General features: G+C 37.4%; 1 protein-coding gene across 1 annotated transcript; it reads left to right on the plus strand.

The window, feature by feature from the left end:
- Nucleotides 1–315: 315 nt before the first annotated feature.
- On the plus strand, nt 316–26,329 carry zgc:63587 (septin-2). The gene is made up of 12 exons (XM_008418164.3): nt 316–466; nt 6,446–6,494; nt 6,898–6,997; nt 7,085–7,171; nt 7,504–7,627; nt 8,500–8,634; nt 8,920–9,037; nt 22,588–22,689; nt 22,778–22,923; nt 23,121–23,204; nt 23,291–23,348; nt 25,452–26,329. Exons 2-12 carry the CDS (start codon nt 6,468–6,470, stop codon nt 25,515–25,517), a joined length of 1,047 nt encoding a protein of 348 aa, XP_008416386.1. The 5' UTR covers nt 316–466; nt 6,446–6,467; the 3' UTR covers nt 25,518–26,329.
- The last annotated feature ends 422 nt before the right edge of the window (nt 26,330–26,751 follow it).

The following is a 26,751-nucleotide window of genomic DNA, read 5'->3' on the forward strand; positions in this document are numbered from 1 at the left end:
CTATCCTAGTATAAAGTGATAACTGTCTCATAATGATATTTTCTTTATTAGAGTGGCGGAAACTGGCTTCCATACCCTCGTGTTGCTCTAGATGCCCAATTTTAATTTCAAGTGGGAATTTATTTTCCATGGTAAAACATGTTTTTACTGTGACAATTTGGACGCTACCTACAAACTAATCAGAAATGGCCTTAACGGTGAGAGACGTTGAAAAACAGACGTTTAAAGTGACTGAAGTTCTGTGTCCGCCATATTGGCTCTAATATGTCAGAAGATGAATGGCTCAGCCACCCACTCTGCGGAGCCGTAATGGCGGCAGTTACGCCACGGGACAGCCGTTGACCAGCAGCTGGTTGGAGGAGGGCGGACTTAGGGAAGCAGTTTCCGGGTTCCCCTTCCTGGGCTGGGATAGTAGCAACAGCGTAAAGGCTCCGGTTGATTAACTATACCTCAGAATACCGTGCAGGTAAGACGCGGCGCGCCCGTTAAAAGTAATTTTGATCCGAAAACTTTAGTTTATTCGGAGTTTGTGGAAAAGAGCTCGCTGGAGAGCCTGTGGAAGCCGAGTTGGGAACACGACACCGGTCGCGGTAACAACTGTTGCATGCTAAAGTTTGGCATGTAACGTTAGGCCAGGTTCCTTTCTGTTTTACGCCTAAAATCTGTTTATAAAACATGGCGTTAAAGCAGGAGAGAGTAAGGTTATGTTATGTTGTATTTCACTTAGGGTGTACTGTAGGTCAAAACAACAGTGACCTTGTCTCAGTTGGTGTTTTGTAAACTTAATGTCTGACAAACTGGGTGTGGTGGACATCAATGTTACAAACTCAGAGGCCCTAAGACTTTGTGAGATGATTTAAAGTTTGTTTTATTTCCCCCTTCATCACTTTACACATGTCCAAACACGTTCTTCTTATTCTTTTTTTGTCTTAAAGAAAAAAATGATACATTTTTGAGGGATTTGAACTCACTTAGTGTCTTGTTTTTAAACGTTTCTTAAAAAATTAGTTGGATTCAGTTTTAAATGTCTACTATAAATAGATTTGATCAGATTGAATATTTATTCTTCACATATACAGGGAAGGCTGAGACTTAAGCATTTCCTGACAAACTACATTGAACAATCAAAGATGTTACTCTTAAAAGAATAAAAATGCAGCAGTTGGAGATTTTAAGGCCAGCTTGCAATAAGTGATTTTGTGATGCTTTCACTATTTTTATGGTTCTCTTTTACCATAAATACAAACCTTTCCCTTCTTTCTGAATATATTGAAAATGGAAGTGTCTTAGCAATACATCATTCCTAGTAAATTTAAATAATTATCAAAACAGAGCAAAGTTATAACAATGTATCTTTCTGGATCACCAAAAACACAGTAAACTAAAGTTACTAAATATCTTATTTACAAGACGGATTACAGCTCAATAATTTTTGCACATCTCAAAATGCATTGTGCTCCTAATCAGTTATTTTATTTTAGTTACCTGTTTATATAGCGTCTACAATAGTGGTTTCTTATTAAATATTCAAACTTAAAAAGTTCAAATTTGTAGTGAAAGGTTGGATGGTTAAACAATTTTTTTTATCTACACAGAACCTCGGGAAGCCTTTCTATTGTGATCTAATGATGGTTATATCAGAACCAAAAGTAGCGACACCAGAAAAGAGTGGGAGCCATATTCGCTGTGTTTCCTGCAAAAACTGTAAATTATTCTACAATTGGAAAGTGAAATGTCCTCCATGGGAACCACATGCAATTAAACTGGATTTTCCAAATAAAAGTAGCACTAAAAATGATGTAAAATAACTATAATACGCAGTGATATGTTTATTTTAGTACTACTTAAAAGGGTTGGACAGGAATCCAATAAAAACAGTTTTTAAGATTAATTAAATAAAAATAAAACAATAGTAATAACAAAGAAATAAATATTGAGACAACAATGAGACTTGAGTTTATGGAAATAAGAACTTTGAAAATGTCTGTCTTTTTTGATGAAGAGGAAAGCTGCACATCCAAGAAATTTTATGAATGACATAGTTTATTTCTTTTAGTTACCTGTTTACATTAACCAAAACTAGTAAATTCAGTACTATCAACAATAGCCCTTGTATGTATTCCCTACAGAGGTAGTAGAACATTTCCTTAACTGTGCGATTTCTCAAAACCTGCCAACATTTTCTATTCCAGCTTGTCCAATGACAGACAAAAACCCAGTCTGGTAGTTCTTATGTTTGATGCATTTCTTAATCATAAAAAAAAAACTATCGAATGCTTCTGACCTATTAGAACATGTCTGACGTAAAATAGGCTGGTTTCACTCATTTGTGCTAAAAAATTCATATTAAGCCCACTTGTGGCATATTCTAAAACTTCTTCCTTTATCTGATTATTATTTATTACGTGGCACAATAATAAATTTAACTTTCAGACAACCTGACAATAAGAGTGGGAAACCATTAAATATTTGTATTATGTGGCAGCAGGCCACTATTGAAGAATTATCATTCATCTTTGCTTGTGTTTTTGGCCCCTTGACAACCTGCGTAATTTACTTCCATTCTTACCGAATGTCTAGCGGTTCAAGCATAAGGACTGACTCCAGGAGCTGTAATCTAATGTCCACAGCTGTCTCCTACTACAGAAAACAACTTAGCTGGACAAATAAATTTGATATCAAAGGAATGTATCCTGCCGGGGAATAGCGTCTCTGAACCCCGATCCCTGACCAGTCTCTGACCTTCCCCTTTCCTGTGACTTTATCTCCCACTCAAGCACCAATGCACCCATCTACAAAACCACCAGAGCATGCTTCCTCCTGTTTTCCTGAATGGTGTGAATGCAACAACAAAATATGATTCATGGAGACAGACAAAGTGGGCCAACGTTATTGTCTTGGAGGTTTTGAATAATCCAGCTACACAGCTGAGAAAAACTGAATAAAAAAACAATAATTCACAAACACATAAGACACCAGTATTCACATCTAAATGAACCATTTTAACTTAGGAAAATAATTATAGTAATCGTCACAGTTTTGCCTTTATTCTTGTTTTTGTTTTTTTATTAATCAGATCTTCTATAATTGCATTTTGCATTTAAATAAAATTTTTGGTGGTACAGATAACTGCTCACTCACCATGTTTTGTAATAAACATATTGCCTTTTACTTTAAAGGTCTGACCAACAATAATTTGTTGGTCAGACCTCAATGAAAGACAGAAATACAAACTGAGAAACTTACTTGGCTTAAAGAAAACCTCTGCAGATACGCAAGTAAAGATAGAGGCAGTAGTTTTGAATCATAAAAAAATATCAAATACTGTCTAATTTAGATAATTATTAAATTTCTAAATGTAAAATTAGCACTCCCAACAACAGGTTGTTTAATGAAGAGGGGGGAAACATTTCAGCAGCATCTCATGAAAGCTAATCAAGGAAATATATTTTGATCTTCAACCAATTGATTTATTTAAAAAAACTACAACTTAAGATTATTTGATGCTTTTTATTTTTATTGAAGTTCTTAAGACATAATATGTAATATTAGAATTATGCATGGATGAGGAAAAACTATGAGATTTCAATTTCTTAAGGGAAATTTCTTTAGTTCAGCAAACTTGTCTTGAAATTGTCAACAATAATGAAGTTTTTTCACAACTTCAAAAACCAAATGCTCCAAAAAAGGCAAGCTGTCTCAATACAGTTCAAAACATGTGAAAAGAAGAATAAAATTGGTAGAGTTGAGTTTGGTCACATTCACTGCCTCTTTAATCAGTTTTTCTTACAGAATGTAATCAAATTACAATTGATCATGTTTGAGCTTATTAAGACACTTAAATGTTGAATTAATCACCAACATACTACCTCTCTCATTCTGGCTTTTCACATGTAAGACACTGTGGATGCCTTGAGCCTCAGTCTTTCTCTTGTATTAAATTTGTTTGGATGAAACGCCTGTTTGAGGTTGTTAAAATTTATAAACCACCAAACACTTCCTCTCTATGCAATAAGGAAGTGGTCCTCTGCCATTTCTTGATGTTGAAAATGAATAGAGATGCAATCAAAGAAATGCAGAGAGTGTAATAATTTAAAAACATCTTACACCTGATATTATCTCTCAACTATGAGACTAATAACCATAACATTCAGCTTTGAGGAGATGTACATATGAATGTTCACCAGTTCTGGGATTGTTTACTGGGAATTATTGCCAGGTTTGTTATTTCAGCTCACCAAGACTTCAGTTTGTAAAATCCGATCTGTCTTCCTAATAAGTTATTTAGACTCCACCTGTGGAGAAGTTACGTTTCCATTAGGATCGTTAGACCTTTTCTGAAATTTTGTAGCATTTTGTCAACTAATAAATGAACTGTATATTTGTCTTACAGGTTTGAAATTTCACTGTTTTTGATGTGGTATTTTTCTCAATAGTTCAATCTCTCACAAGCATGACCCGCTGGTCGCTGTGTGTGTAGGTGTGTAAGCTGTTTGGCAGTCCAGCCGATTAAATGGCTATTATTAAGAAAGCCTTATTGAAGTGTGCCTCCTACGTGTGTGTCCTGTAGTGTTGTCTTTGTGAGATTACAGCTGCGGTTTTGGAACAGTTTAATTAATCTGCTGCCCGACTAATGCTGGTTCCCACAGAGCCGGACGAGGAACAACACTTTGGGGTCGGTGTATGTGTTTGATACACATGAATGCACTCGGGTGGCCCGCTTTGGTCGCTCACAAGTCCATTAGAAAAGAAAACACATTAATTATTGCATTAGGTGTGTTTTTAGGCTAGAAACCAATGATTAGGCTGGTGTTACCCTGGGCTGTGAGTCAGTCTGTTGGTGTGTTCACCACTTTGTTCCAAGGCTGGAATAATGCACTTTAGCTTATCTGGTGCTCATTGAATTACTAGAAGGATAGTCATAAGATTCAAGACAGATTGCGTGATGGCCAGAAAGGTGACTCATGTAATGGCAATGTCTCCTATGTCACCAGAAGGCTAACACTTTCACATGTAAAGCAAAATACTCAAAAGGGATTGACTTTTTTTTTGTATGCCACTGTTTCTCAGACTTTGCAGTATTAGACTTTAGTACACGAATAATGAATTTTTCAGATTTTCTATAAAGCTGTTAAGTAGGTTGAAGTGCTTGTCTGTTCTGGTTGTACCTGGAAGTTGGATTTTCTGAGTTTCAAGTTGGAAATTGGATTCTGATTTGGATTTTTTTTGCTCCCTGTTCAAATCTTGAAATTCAATTCAGCTGCTGGTTTTATAAGATGTGGAAAGTTTCAGGAGTAGGCCTGCACCTTAACAAATTTTGCTGGATGATAAATTGTCCCCAAAGTTATTGTCATAAACGGTAATATTGCTACTTTGAGACCTTTTTCAAGTTACATAATGGTAATGGCATAATAATGCAAGAACACATTCTCAATAAGATTTTAAGCTTGTTAATGGGTTTTATCAATTCATTGTGGCACAATCGGCTTTTTAACAACATAAAATATCTTGATATGGGCTGAAAAATTTAAATGAGTGTGTCAAGCATTTTAAAGCTGGTAACACAAGACTGAAATCTGTCTTGTTTTCATTCATCAATTTACTGATAATTGATTTCTCGCAAACTGTCTGACATCTGCATTTTTAAATTCAGGTTCACATATAAATATTTCTATGTTATTTCCTTTTAATCAGCTCTTATTTCTTGGGAAGTCTCTAAGACTTTCCATTTTGTGTTGACCGGGTCACGCCCCTTGTCTTTGCCTCCCTAAATGATTGGTGTGGCTTTGTAGTCCTTGACCTTGAACTCCAGTCAAGGGTGAGACACGTGTTCTCCTTCAGCTGAGCTGGCCCATATCGGAAAAGTTTCAGGAACCAAGAGGCTAAACATCCATTGTTCTCCCTGCAGGCTTGGTGAAACCACCCTGTCAGTATCAAGGATCTTTGCCCACTTTCATGTGCTTACAAAAGGGGGCCCAAAACTACAACGTTATACATTTAATGCTTTCCTTCCCAAAGTGTTCATGCACTTGATTGGTTCGTTACATACCAATGGACTGGGCTCAGATTAGGTTTCCACGGCACCTAGTCCTGAATAAATGGTTTCAGGATCATCCTGAATCTGTATCTGGCACCATTACTTCACTCTAATGTTTCTCACATTGCAGCTCAGGAGGCAGTTCATTGTTGATAAAATGAAGTCCAGTCTTCCTGCTCAGTCATCATGCTGCTGATTTAACCACTGGTTTTGTTCCTCTGTCAACCGTTTGGGGTGATAGAGTGAATGGGGTGCACTACTAGACGATACACCTGCTATTCTGCAGCCGGTGTATCTATGGAGTTCAGCTTTATCAAATGTTTTTTTGGTTCTTTTTTAGCTTTGTACATGAGATGTTATGGGCCATGCCACATCATCCTCAAATTAGTCTTTTCTTTTTACTTGCAGGCGTAACTCTTAACAAGTAGTGATGTCGCAGTCTGGAGAAAAAGGAAAGGTGAGGATGAGAACGACACAACCGTGTAGTTTTGCTTTAAATTCCCACATTTGGAAGAGAGCTTACTAATGAGATCCATGTGACTTATTGTGGTACTAATGTTTTGCCCACATGATTGTATTAGCATTTAAAAAGGAAATCCTGTCTAAACTCAAGTGCTTCTTGACTTTATTTTATTGGCTGCTGGAATTTTCCAGTGATGGGCTTCGCCAGCAATCTCACCTACATCTGCACTGACTTGGAGCTTAAGAAATGACCAGTTTATTCACTGAAATTGGTGAAGCATAAGAAAACGAGCCCATAAAATAAATCTACTCTGATATGGTCTTTATTGCTATGTTATAATTTGAATTTTATATCTCACATTACAGATTTGAGATGTTCTTTTTTCAATGTTTTTCAGTTTCCAGATTCAACTGGTTATGTCGGTTTTGCAAACCTCCCAAACCAAGTGCACAGAAAATCTGTGAAGAAAGGCTTTGAATTCACCCTTATGGTAGTTGGTGAGTGATCACTCTTAACTGCATAAGTTGATTTTATTTGTTTATTTTTTTAAATACATAATGAATTTTCTTCAATTTTTTAAATAGGAGAGTCCGGGTTGGGCAAATCAACACTTATAAACAGCCTGTTTCTTACTGATCTCTACCCTGAGCGCTACATCCCTGGAGCTGCTGGTATGCTCTCTAATTCACATGCACAAGCGTACAGACTCTGTAATAAAGAAGAAATGTCTCCAGCAGAGCTTTATTTGAGGAAGGACCGTTTGGAATGCTGCAGCCTTCAAAATGACGGCCCTTCTGATGACTCAGCCAGATTAGGATTTGTTTTACTTAAAACAAATTGATCAAGTTTTGTAACTGCAAAAAGTTTTAAGAAGTCAACTTCTCTGTTTTTGAAGTATTTGACGCATGTAGGGAGAAAATGTATTTTTAATGTTGTATAAATATCACATTAAGGACATTTTCCCAGGTGTTGTGCTTCTGTTAACTGTTTTTTAACCCGTCAGAGAAAATTGAGCGGACAGTCCAAATCGAGGCATCCACTGTTGAAATCGAGGAGAGAGGGGTGAAGCTTCGGCTCACCGTGGTTGACACCCCTGGATATGGTGACGCCATCGACAGCCAAGACTGGTACATCTGATCTAATGGCTGAGCAGATTTAACACAATCATCCTCTTAAACCTGTTATACTTTTAGAGAACGTCGAAAAGTAACTAAATAAGTATGGATCTTTATTTGTTTTTGGTATTCTGCCTTCATGCATGGAAATACACCGCTCAAAAAAATAAGGGGAACACTTTAACATTTAACTGAACACTGAAGTGTTCCCTTTATTTTTTTGAGCAGTATATATTCTTGTAACTCCTGTTTTCAGAAAGAAAAAATGCATTTAATTTTAATGAAAAGACTTTCAAGAAAAAAAAAGAAAAAGAAACAGATATGTTTGACTTGTTCCCAGTCCCAATTGGGGAAAAAAGATAAAGAACAATGTTTTAAGATGTTTAAATAAGAATAATTTATTTTTATATAAATTTAGACACAAACAATACTTTTGAAAACTTTATGTGCTTCTCAATAATCAGCTGAAAAGCATTTTTGTATTACACCAATAGAACACTTTTTATAAGAGCTGATAAGCTTTTTACATGTTTATGCTGGTATTTTGGTTATTTGTCTTTGTTCATTGTCTTTAAAATTGGAAAGCCTCCTTACCATCACCCTAATATTTACCTCCTTCCATGTCAGGATTATGATGACTCTGAAATGTTAAAAGAGCTTCCAGTCAGAAGAAACAAGTCAATAAAATTAAGATTATGAACCTAAATCTTTCGGTTGAGTAATTTTGCCCTTAACTGTGTATAAAAACACAAAAATCTCATTGAAGAGTTCAATATGTCGTCCATATGTATCTGTGTTGCTTACTTGGCCTATTTTTGGTGCTTATCTATATGTCTAATTGTTTTTAAAAAGTATGTATCTGTGTTTGTTTTTTCTGACATCAGCTTCAAGACCATCATCCAATACATTGACAATCAGTTTGAGCGATACCTACATGACGAGAGTGGGCTGAACCGGAGGCACATAGTGGACAACAGGGTGCACTGCTGCTTTTATTTCATTTCTCCATTTGGACACGGGTAAAAATAATGCAAACATGTCACAAATACTAAAGTAAATATAAGCAGTATTTTAGTTTAAAACTGTTAAGACAGAGACGTGTCTTTTTTTCTTAAGTTTCTTCTGGCTAAACGGTTTCTATTTTTAAAGATTTTGTAAAGCAAACTTTGGCTTCCTCTAATCATTTAGTTCTGTTTCTTCTGTTTTCAGTTTTTCTCCTGTCCTGTTCCTCTTTCTTGGGTCTGCTGTTTTCATGTTTTATTGTCTTCTTTCTGATTAATTTCCTTGTTTCTTCTCTCTGCCAGTCTAAAGCCTCTGGATGTGGAGTTTATGAAGGCCATCCACAGCAAAGTCAACATTGTTCCAGTAATCGCCAAGGCCGATACGCTCACACTGAGGGAGAGGGATCGTCTGAAGAGACGGGTAAGTTTCATGTCTCGTCGTTAAAGCCAAGTTCTCCACAGAAGGAGACATGACGATAAAAGTATTGCTGCATTTCTTTAGGATCTCCCATTTATTTGTTTTATTCCACCTGCAGATGAAACGTTTATTCCTGACATGTGGTCCAAATTAACAAATTAATGACAGAATACTTGGGTGAAACCTAAATCTTTCATCCGTGCGTTCTGGAAGCTTTCTGTGTCCGGCGTCTTTCTGTTTGTTTTGAAGAGCAGCAGTGTGCTTCCCTGTGTAATTACAGTGATGTATGACCTTTTTGTGTTTTTCATGACACCACCAGATTGTTTAAAAGTCCAGGGAGGGGCAATAAATGAGAGGAAACTGTAAGAGGAACAGGAGTGTTGTATATAACATGGATGCAACACATATCATCCAATTTTAAGTCGCTCCAGATACTTCCTGTTGGAGCTGACCCAGGTGTCTGTCTGCCTGCCTGCCTGCACGCTCCTCGGCTTCCTGCTGTCCACAGGGGAAGGACGTAGTAACACCTTATTTTATGGACACTTGTGAGTGTTTTCAGATGATAACCTCACATATTCGTTACTACTTAACAGGCTTTCCTGCTTCTTTAGCCCTCCACACAAATAATGTTGGTTTTTTGGTTGCAGACATAAGTCTCTTTTTTTGTTTTTTTTAGGTTTCTTACAGCTTTTATAAGTAAAGCAACCACTCAGACCGGCCCAGTCCTACAATATACCTGTATAAATTAACCCAGGCAGTAACACAGTAACAGCAGTAACATTTGCTTCCTCACTTCATTCCTACTCATTAGCTGTTGTTCCTACGCATTAGATTGTTGTTAACCCTTAATATCTGAGGGACATAACACTGTTAAGTTCAATCCTCCAAGCCATCTTAATCCTTGCATTCAGCTCTGGAAAAAAAAATTAAATGTTCAGTTTCTCTGATTTTACTTTTTATAGGTTTAAGTAAAATGAACTGACATGTCTCTGAAATTCCAAGCAGAATATTGGATTTATTTGCAGAAAATGAGAAATGTTCTCATCTTGCAGTGCTTTCAGATCTCAAAAAATGCAAAGAAAACAAGTTCATGTTTATTTAGAAACAACAATACTAATGTTCAGAAATCAGTATTTGGTAGAATAACCAGGAGGTTTTCCAGAGCTGTAAGTCATGCTTACAGCTCTGTGGAGCTGACGAGAAGAGGTTGCATTATTTGATTGAGAGTATCTTTATAAATAGGGCTAAAACATTTCCCAAAATGATTCAAATAACTTAAAAATTTATGGGATACATTTCTGATTCTCTGCTTTATCGTAGCTGCAAGATTGGTTGGTGGTGCTTAATATTGCTCAGCATTCTGCTGTTTGTATTATGTGTGATGAAGAAAGAGATAAAACAAACAAATAGCTGCTGATAAAGAACCTCAGAGAGGAACTTTAACCCATTATTAGTGATTTTGACTCACAATTTTGTGTGTCTCGCTGCCTCTGAGTTTCCTTTCCAGCCGCTTCTATGAACCGATTCCCAGTTCAGTTTTATTCATTCAGCACCAAAGAACGTCGAATATAATCTCTTTCTAAAGGACAAGTGGATCCAATTCATGCCAGGTTATAACCCAATCGTAAATTATAATCACATTCAAGTACCAAATTAAATTCAGTTGATTATCAAGTTTTAATCTAAGGAATCCAAGTCAATTTGATCGAGTTATAGAAATTCCAACAATTCCTTCTGCTGATCAAGCATGTGGCGACTGTGGACAGCTTGTTTAAAATCATGGAGTCATAACTTGAGGTTTTTAATCTTTTCACATTTTCTTTTGACTGCCAGCCTATCTGTCCTCCTCCTCTTCGTACTCGTCTTCAGGCCTTGGAGTCGACTGCCTTGCAGGCGTCAGACTAGGCAGCCGGCTGCTCTGTTCTCTGTTTTTCCACCTCGTTTTTTCTCACTTTCTGCTTTCAACTCACTCATTTATCACCAAGGCTCTTTACGTTGTCTCATGTTGGTCATTAAAGTGACGGCCTTTTGTCTCTTTTTTTTTAAAAAGGTGAACTTTTATGAAAAGACATGGACATAAAAATTACACATTATGCTTTTTTTAAAGTTATTTTTACCTGTGGGAGCCATTTAAAAAAATCAAAACAGAAATCCATCTCCATTGTGATGAAAATTGACTTTATAGTTAGGCTGCTGTGTTGTTTGATGGTGTAACCTTCCTAGACCTTTTAAGTGTTCCTCTGGCACCAAACATGAACAAACCCATGTTTCCTGTCACCACTCTGTCCCAGAAACAAACCCGAGCCTGGCAGCTTGGAGCAGGTCACGTGTCCTGACTAGAAGTCGGACGTGACATTTGTCTTTACACCCCTCTTATGTGTTTTCTTCTGTGGTAAACATGTAACCATAGCAGCACAAATAAAAGTGCTGCAGTATCTGTCTGTGAGGTTATCTGCCCATCAGTTTGTCCAAAGCTCCACTAAATGTTCCCCTAACAGACATTTCCCATTGTACACCAAGCAGCAATTAGCCAAAGAGTTAAACAAAACGTTCTAAGAAATCCTCACATCTTTTCCCAGAAACCCATACCACTGAGGATTTAGCAGCCCATTTTTTTCTGTTATCTGCACCTACAGATAAATAGTTTTTGTCTTGTTTTCCTTTCTGAGCTCACACTTAATCTTTAAATCTTTCATGTGATTGTGAGTTTCTTGGAAAGTTGTTATCGACAGGAAATCTAGAGGCTTAATTGACAAATCTTCATTTAGAAATGGCACCGTGTCTCTAATGAGTGCAGATTATTCCTTCTATCTCCTGTTTGGCTGCAGGTTGAGCATGCACACGTTTCAGTTTCATCCCATGTCATTTTACTCAGTATGCTGCTGGAATTGTTTTTTGCAAAAGCAAGAAGACATTTTTAACAAATAATGTGATAAGTCAGAATTCCCTGCATAAATCATATATGAAGTATTTTTTGTTTGTTATTTATGCATATATATTTATCTTAAGTGTCTTTTAAAGGAACTGGCTTGTGTATTAGTAGGCTTGATCAGATCTTGATCAGATTAGTTGAAGTATTTCTTGACTAGTTACATTTATTAAAGTAACTTTTTATTTTTCCTACACTGTATTATTATTTTTTTTTTTTACTTTTACTTGAGTAACTTTATTAGGAAGTATCGCTGTACTGTAAGTTCACTGGGTGATGAATAAGCTTGTTTTAACCAAAAATTCACACATGCGGTTTTTATTAAAGTTTCACAAATTTAATATCAAAATAAACTGATTTGGAAAAATATTTATTTTTGCCTGATTTTGCAGTGTTTTAATTTTTATTCATATGAATTATTTTAATTTTGGTCCTTAAAATACCAATATTTTCACATAACTTTATTTTATTTCTTTTTTACTTTTATTTATGCAGGTTGTCTCATTGAAATCCAAGATCTGATACAAGAGAGACACGTTTTGATAAAACAAACAATTAACAACCAGCAACAAAACAAGCAACAAAATTTTTTGACTCAAATGAGTTAAAAAAAGAGGAATTTTTATAAGATTTCTCTTTTTGTCTTAAAATACATTTGAATCAGAGGAATCAAAGTGGAAAACTTCAGATCAGATCCTGTTTACTATATATTTGATTTTAAATATTATATAATGTTTTGACTGTTTTCTCAGTACTTTATCTCTCTTGAGTAATTTCTTGGAGGACTACTTTTCACTTTTACTTGAGGAGACGGTACTTTAACTTGAGTATAATTTTTGGGTACTCTGCCCACCTCTGGGTAAATTATGTGGCTCATTCTCAGCAGTCAGTCGTGTTTAATGAAGCAGGACATCAGACCTTCCTCTGAGGTTAGACCTGCAGGAGCCAAGAACCTGCCAGGAAGCTGAAAACCTTGGATGATGGATAACTCCGAGTGTTTTTGCCCTCACAATTTATTAGTTTGTGTTTTGCTGGCACTTTCTCACAGTTTGGAGCCATTCGTCTCATAATAAATCCCTGCTCCCCTGTGCTTTCCTCAATGCTTGTCCATTCTCTTATTATGAGGGGAAACGGCTTGTATGGAACAATATAAGTTTCCTGTAATGTGCCGAGACTGTTTCCATTGAGAAGACGAAACGTCCAGTCTGTGCAGCTCAGACTCAGAACGTGGTGAACATTTCTCCCATCGTTCACCTCTCCTCCCCTTAATTGTGCTTTCCTCAGTCGTTCCTCTCCTGGAACTGCCTCACAAAGCGCTTTTTTGCTTTGTCCTTCCATCTAATGCCAATTTCCTTCTCCGGGGTTGCTATGCTCCTGGTTTATAAATTGCCGCTGAGGAGGGTATATTGAGAGGCTGATCCTCTCAGTCTGGGACCCTAAAGTCATATCCTGTATAGGGCTTTAGTCTCAAACTGTATTACTTTTTTCAGCTGGGAGGACAGCAGGTTTAGACTGGAATTGCAGAGTGAGCAACACATAAAGTTGTCTGGTTTGAGCTGAACAACAAAGTGTTAGTCATATGAGTTTTATCCTGCGCCCCCAAAGCAAAACGCTGGGTTGAAAAGCAAATTAATTTGATAAAAATTATAGTCAGAACTAGAGATGTGCCGATCAGGTTTTTTCCTGCCGATACCGATTCCAATCACCCACATAATTATTATTTTTTTAATCAAAAGCACTACCGGTTACATTATGTGGAAAAAGGAACCATGAATTCACCTTAATTTAGACAAAAATTAGTTTTTAATAACTTTTTCCAAGAAAAAAACAGGCATTGTGCAAATTGTACTGCTATCGGTAATACTATCTTTAACAGACTGATAACATATGAAGGCTCTGAAGAGACTAAATAATGCAAAGAATCAAACAAAAACCTCTCAACATTGCAAAAAAAAATTCAAGTATAAAACTTAACATTCAAAGGCAAATACAGGTTCCATTACAATAAACAATCCTGAGTTACTGAATGAAAACTTCCTGATAGCATGGCGGCTAGCTGATTACTGCTATTTCTGATTGGCTGTTTCTGACTGAGCGGAGTAATTTAATTATGCAGAACTGGGAGGAGATCGATTATTTTTTTCAGAGATTATCTGTCTCATGTTAGGACAGCGAAAGTTTTAATACGTATGTAAAATTAATTTTTTTAGGTTCGATGTTGCAGCTTTAAACAGAGGTTCGGTGTGAGAGTCACTGCCAGGTGGAGCAGAAGCGGCGCTCCGTCTGTGAAATATTACTACCTGTAGCGCGTAGCAGCGGTTCAACAGCGAGAACAGAACCAGCGTCTTACACCGCAGCTCGAAGACTTAAATAATTTTGCGGGTTATTTGTTTAGCTTTCTGACCGTCATGCTAATCCGGGTGAGTGTTTGTAGCTGTGCACTGCTTTACCTGCTCTCTGATCCTCCATATGTCTTTTTTACTGCAGTGAGCCTCAATATAGCCAAACTCCATCAAGTATGGCATTGTTTTTATGCCATATTAGATTTGTCGTGTTGATGCATTTTGACGTGCTTCACCCCACGTGCTTCAATTTTCCGCCGCAGCACGCAAACTTCCCCAGTAACTCAGTGCGTTATAGTTACACATTGCTTAGGATTTGTTGCTGCTCGCTTGCGCAGTGTGAAGGAAAGAGGAGACCAGCTGCACAGGCAAGCTGCGAAATGAGATGCAGTTGATCGGTTTGTGTGAATGGCAACAAGAGACCGTGATCGCCGATCATCGATCAGACACTTTTTACTGCAATTGGCCGATTATTATCGGTGGCCGATTGATCAGCACACCTCTAGTCAGAACACAGTAGCCTTATGGTGCGTTCACACCAAACATGTTTTGTTTGGCCCGTCTGATTTACATTCAAAGTCTGTGTGGAAGCACATTGGAGCGTTTGACGCATCAGGAGTGTTCAGTGTAAGCAAAACAATGGCTAGAGCAATTTTGACACGTCTAACGCGCCTCTGCGTAGACTTTGACTGTAAATTAAATGCGCCTGACACGAGAAACGCTAAGTGTAGAGCAAAATGCCAAGCGTCTGCTGGAAGAAGTGGCTGGGGAAAGGGAAGTCTGGGCCTCCCTTCTGAAGCTGCTGCCCCCGCGACCCGACCCCGGATAAGCGGAAGAAAATGGATGGATGGATGGATGGATGGATGATCTGCTCCTCTTCCTCCTCAATCAGCTCTACGCCATCTACTTCAACATTTAAATTTCCTCCTCAACCTCACAGTCTCCTCTGTCCACAAACTCAAACAGGCCTCTTAAGACTATCGCTGTTTGTGGATTTTTTTCCCCCTCCAATGTTTTCCTTCCACTTAACTTTCAAATAGTTTGTTTTGATTACAGCACTCTGTGAAGAAACACTTTCTTTAGGAATTATATTTTTTTGGCTAATGTTCATTCCTTTGTGTGAATTTCACTGTCCTTGAGATGTTTCTGTATCCATCGTTCATAGATCTTTTCTGAGCTTTTCCACTTCTTGAGTTTGTTGTACCAGTTTTCAGAGTGTAAACTTTCTTGCGAAGTTGAAATGAAAGCAGGAATGACTTCATTCTGTGCGCGTCCTTGCTCTTGTGCTTGGCCGTTTTCCTGTGAGTGTTTCAAACACGCGGATATATTTATTTTCCTGCTCTCCTGCGGTCATTGTGCCCAGGCTTGCTTCACATCTCCGCTGATTTTAAAACAATAAATATCTGCTTTCCCTTACGGAGCGAGCAACTCCATTACACACGGTCCTCTGTTCTGAGAAAGTGCTGAAGTGCAGCGCCGCTAAAGAGTCGATTATATCTGTTGTATTTAGTAGTGTAGCTCTGAGACCAGTTTAAAAATATTGGTCAGGTTGAATTCCTATATTCACTTCCCCTCTTAAAGTCTCACTTAAATACAAGATTACATGAATAGCTCAATTGTGTCTGTGCTCTTTGATCACAGAGGTGGGTGGTCTTAACTGTACAAATACTTTTCTCAGACAATAGGTGTGTGTGTGTGTGTGCATGCGTGTGTGTGTGGATCAATGGTACTCATGTGATGCCTTCAAGTAACCACGGCTGTTAAGCTTCCTCCCCGCTTTCTGTTGCAGATGCAGCAGGTTGGGACACACAGCACTTGAATGCATTTTTTTTTACTTTTAAATACGTTTTTACTTGTAGAAAATATATTAAAGTGTTTTTAATGTCATGGTCAGAAAGAAATTGTGTTGGTGGTGCAACAAAATGCTCTGTAGGTGGAGTTGGGTAGTAACTGCTTACATGTACTAGAGAAGCCTTTGGGAAAAAATACTTTTATCAGTATTTTGTACGTTTTAGTTTTACTTGAGTAATTTTAGTAAGTGTCACTTCTCTGGATTAGTATTTCTGGACCCACTGAGTAACTTCACTAAATGAAGAACAAGTTTGTGTTAACCAAAGATTCATCTATTTTAACAGAAACTTGCAGTTTCTGTTAAAATAAAATAATAAAACAATAATGTTATTAATAATGATAATAATGCTAAAATAATATTACAAAATTGATTTTGTAATTGTTATTAATATAAATTATTAAGTACCAAGATTTCTACATAACTTTATATTTTGGTCTGTCTGATTACATCAGTTTTAGAAATTAAATGCTTGATTTCTTTTTTCTTTTTTTTTTGACCAGTTAGTGCGTGAGTAACTTTCTGCGGCTACAAAGACCCACAATCTAGTCCATTTTTTTTTACCATTAATGCCAGATTATAGTAGTGAAAGTGAGGCAGAGGTTGACTACAGGTTGGTGCATGCAAACATGTTTTTTTTTTTTTGTCTGAAGTCTAAATCCCTGCTACCCTCGCCTGTGGTTCAGGTATTGTTGGGTCTCCCTCGCTCTCATCAGGCTCTCTGCAGGCTGGAGAAAGATGACTGGCTGAAAAGCTTTTCCTGCTAAGAGACGAGTGTTTGTTCCCATCTTTGAGGTTAGAAATTAAGTTTTGAAAGAGGGTAAAGAATGGTGAACCAGCAAGAAATGAGCTTTTCTTTCTTTTCTTTGCCTGCCCTTTGTTTTTGTAATTAATCATGAAATATTGTTTCCTTTTTTACTATTAAAAGTGCATGACTTGGTGTTATTCTCGGCTTTTATTTGATTTTCTTAAACTGTATTATTTCTTTATTTAAAAACTAGTTTTCTAGTTTTAATATTTATGTTTTGTCTCGCTTGCTCTTCAAACTTTAAACTTTAAAGGCCTAAAATCTACACCAAGGTGTGTGCTTTATTTATTTTTACGTTTTTGGGGAGTTTACATGACAGAAGATACATTTTGTAAAGGATTTTCCAGTTAATTTCCAGATGATGGCCTGAACTGTGGCCTTTCTTATTTAGGTTGTATTTGTATCAGCTTTGCTCTGTATACTTTGTGAATCACAGAAAACTGTAGGAAGTTTTCCATGTTGTCAGAACATGTTGATAATTACATCACTTCTCCCTGTTTTTGCTCCAAGCTTGCTGTAGTTCAGCCTCTCTTCAAATATAAAATATTTAAGTCTTCTCAAATTTTAGACCAATTTCTGAACCAACTTTTCTGTCTTACGTTTTGGAGAAAACTTTACTGGTTCAAACTTTGTAGTGTGTAAATGACAGATCCGTCCTGGTTTTAACCAGAATGATTTTACCGATACTTTTAGACCTTATGGTTCATCACCTTCTCCTAAAGAGACTCAAGCCGTATGTAGACATTAAATGTTCTGCTCTTCTCTTGTTTCCATCATGCATAACAGAGGGACGTTTCTCTGTAAAGACAAATGAACAAATGAACTCAAGGATCTGTCCCAGGCCGATCCTGCTCTCATTGGATATTTAGGATCATCACTAGACATAACATTTATTGTCATTGTGGGGTAGATGACATACAAATCTATCTGTCCATAAAAGTAGGATCTAAAGCTTCAGTTACTGAGTTCAGCTAAAGTTGTCTGACAGATTCTGCTACTGATCTGATCTCTGTGGATTAGAGGCAAGAAGCAAACCACCGTTGAAAGAAGGCTGTAGTTCTAATTCAGATTTTCTGCATCCCATGTAGGGACATTATAAATATGTGGAAGATGTTGATCTCACCAGATGAGACCAAAATTTGACTTTTTGGTCAATTTTGGTTCAAAAGTTGACCAAAAAGTCAATTCTTGTGTGATGGAAAATTAAGGTGTGTGGTTTGCCTTCAGCAGGATGACCATAAACATGAACTGTTTGGTTTTAGATCAAAGCATCGTCGAGTATAAGAATGACGCAGTCCACAAGCAGACCTAATTCAACTCAGACTCTGTGGTGACACTCGAAAACACTTGATTTTTACAAACTCTGTTTCCTGTCTGACTGATTTTGAGACATTTTAAAAGGAGAAGGGAGCAAACATTTGTTTCTGTAGATGAAAATAGCATTTTTGTGCATGTTTATCATTTTCCTTCTACTTCATGCAAGTCGTATGAAAGCCACAGAGCGTTTCTGGTTGTAACGTGGCAGAGAGGATTTTATTTTTTATTTTGCGAGGCAAAGAGCAAGCAGCTGTTTGCATCAACTGGAATGTTATTAGGATCACAGAGCAATCATAGTGGCCAGGATTTTCCTTTAATAAATTCTTCAGCCTTGGAAAAATAGGGCCTCAGCCCCATACTGTCCCACCAGTTGGTCCATCATTAGTTACTCTTGCTTTAAAACACTGTTCCCTTTCACAACCAGATTGGACCAAACTGATATTATTTAAAAGAGAATGATAAAGGGCCACTTGTGTAAAGAAGCTGGATTTTTCAAGGATTTAGATGTTCTGCTGGTTCAAAGCTAATCAGATGCGCTTCTTAACGACGCTGGCAGGGAGCTGCTCCGTTACATAAACATTACGTCAAACTGTCATCAACCTGCTTCCTGCAAGTTTTCAATTCTCTCTTCAATCTAGGTAGATTATTACCAACATGCATTTAATTGTTTTGTTTTGTTTTTTTTTCCCGTGTGCGCATTGTTGATTTTCTTGGAATGCTTTTGTACACTTCCAAGTATTGTTGCAGTTTAGGTTTCGTGGATACACGCAACCTGCCACCCCAGAGGAGAATTAGCTCCATCCTCCAGAGGCACGTGAGAAAAACTGTGCAACTGCAACTGTGTCGGCAGCGTTTCGACTCCTGGGCAGTTTCATGTTTTCCTCCTGTGAAAATTGTGTAGCAGGTGTTTGAGTCACTTGTTTTTGTGGCTTTGCTTGTGTGAAATTGAACAAATCATAAACACATTACTGCCATCTGAGGCTGACACAGTGAAAACGTTGATCCCTTTAATGGCGGCTCTGCACCTTGTTTTGATTGGCGGTTTTGGTTCAACCTTCGCTGCTGTCCCACCACATCCCTCTGTGTAATTATACCTATGTATAGGCCTGCAGGTATTGCTATATTTGGGCCACATAACCTCTGCAGTATATCTAATGCTGCTATTTCTACAACGGTCTGATCCCTGCTTTTCTGTATAAATCCATGTTTGCTGTGACTTGTGGCGTTTAAATTCCTGACCCATTTTCTAACTGGTTAACCTCAGTCAACCTCAACATGATGAAATACCGCAACTAAAAAAATACTTGGTTTCCAAAAATATAAAGTAATATTTACTTGGTTCCACTGATCCACACTGCGGTAAAGTCATGAGTGTTTGGTTCCTGGAGAGGTTTGGAAAAATGAAATAACAATATTTAAAAATTTATGTATGGATCTGTTTCATTTTCTAAATGCTGTCCTTCCTTTCTGCCTCCTTCCCTTCCTATCGTGTGTCCTATGCCCTTCTTTTGACTCCTAAATCCCTTCTCTCCTCTTTAGTGTCATTTTTTCCTTCCTCCCTTTTCTCTCCTTTCTTTCCTTACTTGTGTTCTACCTTCATTCCTTCCTCTTTTGATTCCTACCTTCATTCCTTCCTTCTTATCTGTCTCATCTTTCCTTTATTCAGTCCTCCCTTCCTTCCTCTTTTGTGTCCTGTTTTTCTGCTTTTGACTCCTACCTCTCTTCTGTCCACTTTAGAGTAATTCTTTCCTTCCTCCATTCTCTCCTTTCCTTCCTTGCTCTTACCTTCCTTCTTTCTCTCTTTTTGTCCTTCCTTCATTCCTATTTTCTGTCCTACTTTCCTCTTTCTTTCTCTCCTGTCTTTCTTCTATTTTGTCCAAACTTTGTTTTCTTTGTCATAACTTCTTGCTCTCATTTCCTTTCTTCCCTCCTTGTGACTGTCCTTTATTTCCTTCCTTCCTTCCTCGTGTCCTACTGCTATTTAACTTAATTCTATCTCTTTTCTCTAAACTCTGCTGCTCACTGTGGAAATATCTGCATTAAAATAATGATAAACTTTATTTTTTTTTATACTTCCTAATGCCAAGTTGAGTCTAGAAAAGTCAGGAATGTTTGCATTAAATATCTGAAGGAACCCGGTTGGCGCAACAGTCGATTTGTCCCCTGAACATCGTGGATTGGACCCGTACAGCCAACCATAACAACATTAAGGAGGCGTGCTGGGGCCAGTGTTGTGTTATTGCCCAGCAGGATAGTCATAAAAATCAAAATGGCTTCCACTGCCAGCATACAGGTGCCAACTAAAATACACAGCTTGCTCGTTCGCTCGCTCTCTTGAGGAGAGTCTGGTGCAGCGTTGAGGCCTACATTGTGTACGGTTAAATCAACAGGAGACAACAGGGATTTGCTGCAGGCGGTGATTTTGGCAGCTGATGATCCACGAGAGACCCTGATTACAGGTGTCAGGCTGTTTTAAGCACATGTTACGGAGCAGAATAATTCTGGTAAACAGACATTTTGGATTAGGAGGGGCTGCAAACAGATGATGAGAGACTACAGAACTGTGCTTCAGGAATGACCTAGTAAACTTTTAAGTGTAGTTTCCTTTGAGCAAGTTTCAGTTTTAGCTGCTTTTTTAGTTCTTTTCATTTTATCTCATCCCATGATTTGAATTCTTCTTCATCTTATTTGCTTACTGACTGCCTCGATTTGTCGCGCACCTCGTTTTTCCCCGTCATTGTGTTGCGTGTTTATTTTTCCCTCTGACTGTACAGTTTCCCTAAATTCTTTGTGTTCTGCCTCGCCGCAGTCATGTTTATCCAGCCGCCATGTACGCCGCTTCTGTACGTCGGGTGTTTTTGCGTACATGACCAAAGGGGGGGGAAGGAGGCTCAGGTCCGGTGTCAAGCTCTCCTTTGAGTCCAGCATAGCTTGTTTGTTTTTAGATCTGCCCCACAACAATGCCCCACACACACACTCAGCGTCCACTGAGAAAACAAGCCGCCGCCACAACATGGAGTCCAGCAGGCGAACCTGCGCTCGCTTCCCCTGCTGACTCATTACTGTCCCATTATGTACGCCAGCACATGAAAGTCCCCCTAAAACAACACTCGGCATTTCTTGGCTCCTTCATGTAAGCTTACATTGTGAAAATGAAAAATTCTGCTCTTGAGAAAACAAAAGAAAAATGCAGCTTTGATGTTTGGAATAATAAATAGTGACATCTGTCCCTACGGTAGCAGAGAAGAAAGCTCCTTTGTTTTTACTTGTTTCTTTACCGGCCGGAGAAGAAAAAGGAGAGAGAGCGACCTTTTTCCGTACTTATTAAGAGCTTGAATCCACACACAGACTGTTATTATTTCACCTGTCTGCTGCTTTGCTCTCCTGCCTTTTTCCTCCATGGCAGAGTTTTAATTAAAAGTGTTGCTGCAACAACAAGCTCTTACACAAACCTGGAAATTACTACCGCCTTTTTGAACCTGGCTAGTGAAAGCTGGAGCTGTTATTTTAACCGTTTAATAGAAATGGATTCTGAAAATTACAAGAATAAAGCAGCAATATTATTTTGACATTATTCTCTTAATATGACTTTATTCTTGTACGACTTTATTTTCATATTATTATGACTTTATTTGTGTAATTTTATGACTTTCTTAATTTTATGTTTCTTCATTTTCTTTAAAGTCTGTCTTACTTTGCAATGCCTTGTAAAAATATTCAACACAAAAGGTCGAGCATAATTGTAAGGTGAAAGGAAAACATGAAAATATTTAAAAATCAAGAATCTATTCATCTCTTCCACCCAGATACCCCTAAAGAAAATTCAGTGCACCCAACTGCATTGAGAACTTCCATAATCAGTAAATATAGTTCAGCTGTTTTATTTTCATAAATCCAGATGTTATTGGTCTCTGAGACTCTGTTATCTTGACCAAACTGGGACTATTTTATAAAGAATGGACCAAAATTTCAGTTTTTTGTAGATGTGTAAAGACAGACGGATCCTCCAAAGATTTAATCTTTAAATGTTATAAATGTTCTACAACATGTTGAGTACAAAAGTATGGCAAATGGTTTTAATATGTTCTTCAGTCAGTGGTGGACGTTTAATGTATTGTTTGTTGTTTCATTTATTGTCATAGGATTTCGACGATACATTTTATCAAGATTTATTATCTTTAATAATGTTGGTTTTAACTAATAAATGTTGGCAGAAACTGGTACGTTTGGTAGCGATGGATTGTGTTTGTTTCCACCTGTTTCTGCTCTGCAGCCTCACGGTTTGCTTTCCTGTCAAACTCTCATCAGATCCTGGATGAAATCGCCGAGCACGGCATCAAAATCTATCAGCTTCCTGACGCCGACTCTGATGAAGACGAGGAGTTCAAGGAGCAGACCCGAGTGCTGAAGGTGGGAGGACAAACATCATCAAGATATTCCTCTTTGTTTCCTCTTTGTTTGTCTGTGCAGACACTGACATTTACCGTGCTTTCTGCAGGCGAGCATCCCGTTTGCTGTGATCGGGTCCAACCAGCTGATTGAGGTGAAGGGGAAGAAGATTCGTGGCCGTCTGTACCCGTGGGGGGTGGTGGAGGTGGAAAACCCAGAGCACAACGACTTCCTGAAGCTACGCACCATGCTTGTGTGAGTCTCCTTAAAACTTCGTAACTTTTTGGACTTTTTAGGGTAAGACGTGAAAACTTCAACAGAGCCGGTCCTGTTTGGAAAATGGCTTGAAGCAGGACGCTACTGCCCTCTGGTGGCCATCTGAAGCTTTTCAAGAGCTTCTGACAGCTCTTGAAGCGTCTGAATGAAGCTGTCTGACTGTTTGGTTGCTTTAGGACCCACATGCAAGACCTGCAGGAAGTAACTCAGGATCTGCATTATGAGAACTTCCGGTCTGAGAGACTGAAGAGAGCCGGCAGGTGAGACTCTGATCAGATCGACAGGAAACCCTCACCTCTCTTAATCCAGGTTAATTACATTCATTTTTTTGTTTTTCTCCCTGCAGAGCTGTGGATGAGGATGTGGTGGATAAAGACCAGATTCTGCTACAGAAAGAGCTGGAGGTAAAAACAGATAAAAAGGCTGCACAAGCTGAGCTCGAGTCTCTGTGCCCTGATGCTTACGGCGGCGTCTTACTGCTACTATAAATAAAAAAGAGTAAATTTCTACCACAAAATCTCAGAAATGTTATTGAAAAAAACAAGAAAATTTCTGAGTTTGAAAAGTCAGAAATTAGCTCAACAAACCACAGAAGTATTGAGATTAAATTTCTAAGTTTTTTTTTTATAGCAAATTTCTATTTTTTTTCTCAAAAATTTGAGTTTCAAATGTCGGAAACCTGCTAGGAAAAATTCAGAAAATTCTATGTTGTTTTTTCGAAAAATTATGAGTTTTTTCAACTTTTCAATATCAGAATTGCCAAGTTTGTTCTTGAATTCTGAGACTAATCTGAACATTTCTAAGGTTTTTTTCTATCAAATGTTCGACTTCTCAATAACAGAAATTTTCTTGTTTTATCTAGAAAAATTCTGAGATTAATCTCTGGTGGAAGTTTTCTCTTCTTTTAAAAAAAATCTATTTCAGGATCCCTTATTGTCTTTTCTGCCCTTTTCCTTGTATTTAAAAGCAAGGAAAACATCCTAATTTTTAAATTTTGTTTTCTTATTGCTCTTGATTGGCTTGCTGCAGCTGGGGCTCAATCACGGTTGTTTGTAAGCAGTGTGCCGACAGGATACGGCATCACTTCCTCCCTGCATGTCCTTGCTGGGTTTTATGGTGGGAGTAACCTCAGTAACCTCCAGGCGCTCAGCGCCGGCAAGAAAAGCTGCTTTTCTCTACACGCTGTAATTGTTGCAGCGGGAGGAAACCCCACTGCAGCCATTTCCTCTGCTCCTGAAATCTAAAGTTACTAGAAAGACTAACCAACAAGTGGAACTGATTCAACAACTCTGTCTAGTTAACTGGGTTAGTTAATTAACAATATTTAATTATTACTTGCTGCAATGATTAAATAGGAGCTCAAATAAGAGATTGAAAAGGTTTTCAACTTGCAATGTTGTAATAAAAATCTGTCAATTCACAATCTGCACCATCAGCTGATTCGCCCGTGTGCGAAAAGAAATTCTCCCAGAAAGGGCATTTTTATGTCTTTTTTCTTTCTTTTATATTTTTGTGAAAATAGTATACGATTTAAAGATGGCAAGAAATAAAGATTAAAATAATTTAACTTCATTTTTATAAACTTCTTCTGGAAAAAGATCAGATAAGTGTATCTACCCATATACAATAATTAGAGTAATAAATTAATGTTTAGTGTTTTATAGGACCAAAATCAAAAAAATGTGATTACAAATTTCGACCTCTAGAGGGCGCATTGATGGCGTAAAAACCTTACAGTTCTGAACAGAATACACAATTTTCTACTGAATTATAGTCTTTCACCTAAATTATTACAAATATTATTTATTACAATCTCTAGGAAAATAGATCATCTTATAGGGGGGAGGATCTATTTATTACAATAGGTGATATTTTAATAGATAGATATGTTATACTTTGTTGATGTACGTTTTAAGCATTTCTTCAGTGCTTGTCAAATGAGCTAACAGTTCGGAAGTTGTATTTCTGCGAGATACTGAGGTAAAGGTTACAAATAAAACACAGGAGGAAATCATACCAAAAGACAAGTTTTTCAAAAATAAAATGTACGATGAAAGAAAATAGGTTTATTTAAGATAATATGCATATTCTATTTTCTCTGCTGGTATAATCAAACAGAAGAAAAAAGTTATTTTAGTACAAACTAAAACAATAAAGAGGAAACTAGTATTTGGTGAAGTTAATGTTCACAGCCACAAGATGGCAACAGATGTTTAAAAAGTCACCAAAACTCTTGTTTTGTTATTTGAGCTCTTATCTAATTATTACAGCAATTATTTAATAGTTACTAACAAATACTCTTAACATTAATTATACACTTTAGTCACTTTCCTGATGTCATTACATCTGAAAATAATAAAAATATACACAAGTTTTAAATGGTTTTTACACAGTTAATTTATGAAAGATATTTCTTTAGCTGTATGTTATAAACTGAAAACCTAAATGTTTGTTTTTCATGTGTTATTATTATTAATTTTCTGGTTATTTTCGTTGTTTCTCTGCAGCTGCGGCGCATGCAGGAGATGCTCGCTCAGATGCAGGCTCAGATGAAGATGAAATCTGACGAGTGAAACAAGGGAAGCGTCCGCCATATTCACAGAAACCCTCCAACCAGGAATCACACCTGGACCTTCATCATCTTCATCACCTGCTTCTTCCTCTGTTTGCTCCCGCTAAGCATCCCTGCACCAGGAGAACCACACTGTTCTGTTTTGTTTATTGTTCTCTAAAAAAAGATGACTATCATGAACATTTATCCGTTAATTAGCCTCACGTCGTCGTCTGTCAGTCTGCCATTGAAAACGGTACTAAAAGACGTCGTCACTAAAGTTTACAGGATGTTTGAATCTTACTTTCACCGCCAGTTTCTGTCTGTTTTGTTGTCAGTTTTTAACTTTTGTTTTGTGCCTAATTAAACTTTCAGCATCTTTTTGCCTTCAGTCCTGCTGCCTGCAGCTCTTCGGTTTTATCTGGTTCATGCCAGTTCAGCAGAACTTTAATAATTAACAATTAAATCCAACTGTACTCTGTTAATATGGAGAGAATCCGTCTCCAGAGTCACCTGCTTGTTTTTATCTGCAGTTTTAGTTCCAAACTGCAGACTGAAAACAGTGATCATGTCAGCATTAGATTCAGTTTAAAACTGTCTACACTACACGTTTCTTAAAAAGAAAATCCATATTAGAGACTTTATTTAACTTCAACCCTCCAGATTGAATCTTTGTTCCCGCGCTGCTGTCCATCTGATGTGCCATTCTCATCTTTTTGTCTTTTTCTAGAGTTAATTATTTCTTAACTATGTGCCATTACGGACTTGTATTTAGCTGTCAACAATCTTTTTTTTGTACTTTTCTGAAATAAAATCTGTTGATAACTAAAGTAATATGTTCTTTGTTTGCTTATGTTTTCATTTATGCTGTTTAGGACGTTAGTTTCAGAGTTCAGTCAAAGATATCAAGTGTTTCCCAAACAGGATGTTTTTGTTTAGTCTGAGTTTTTTTTTTTTTTTTCTTTCGTCATGTAGGATTTCCTTCCTGTTTGTTGGCTGTAGTGAGATCCTCTGTGTTGAGAAACACATTTTCCTAATTATTTTAAACATAACAATTGAAATCAACCAATAAGTTCTTCAAATTAACAAAAAAAATACATTGAGAATTATTTAAATGTACAAGTAATCCATACTCAAATAACCTTCCTATGACACTGAAAAGGTTTGAAACTCAACATAGATATTTATGGTGAGAACTGAAAATAAAGTTGAGAAAAAAATGCTGTTATTTTATCTTTCTAAGGCAATCAGCCACA

Source organism: Poecilia reticulata, chromosome 9 (genome assembly GCF_904066995.2).
Source record: "Poecilia reticulata chromosome 9, P_reticulata-male-v2, whole genome shotgun sequence".
Classification (NCBI taxonomy): domain Eukaryota; kingdom Metazoa; phylum Chordata; class Actinopteri; order Cyprinodontiformes; family Poeciliidae; genus Poecilia; species Poecilia reticulata.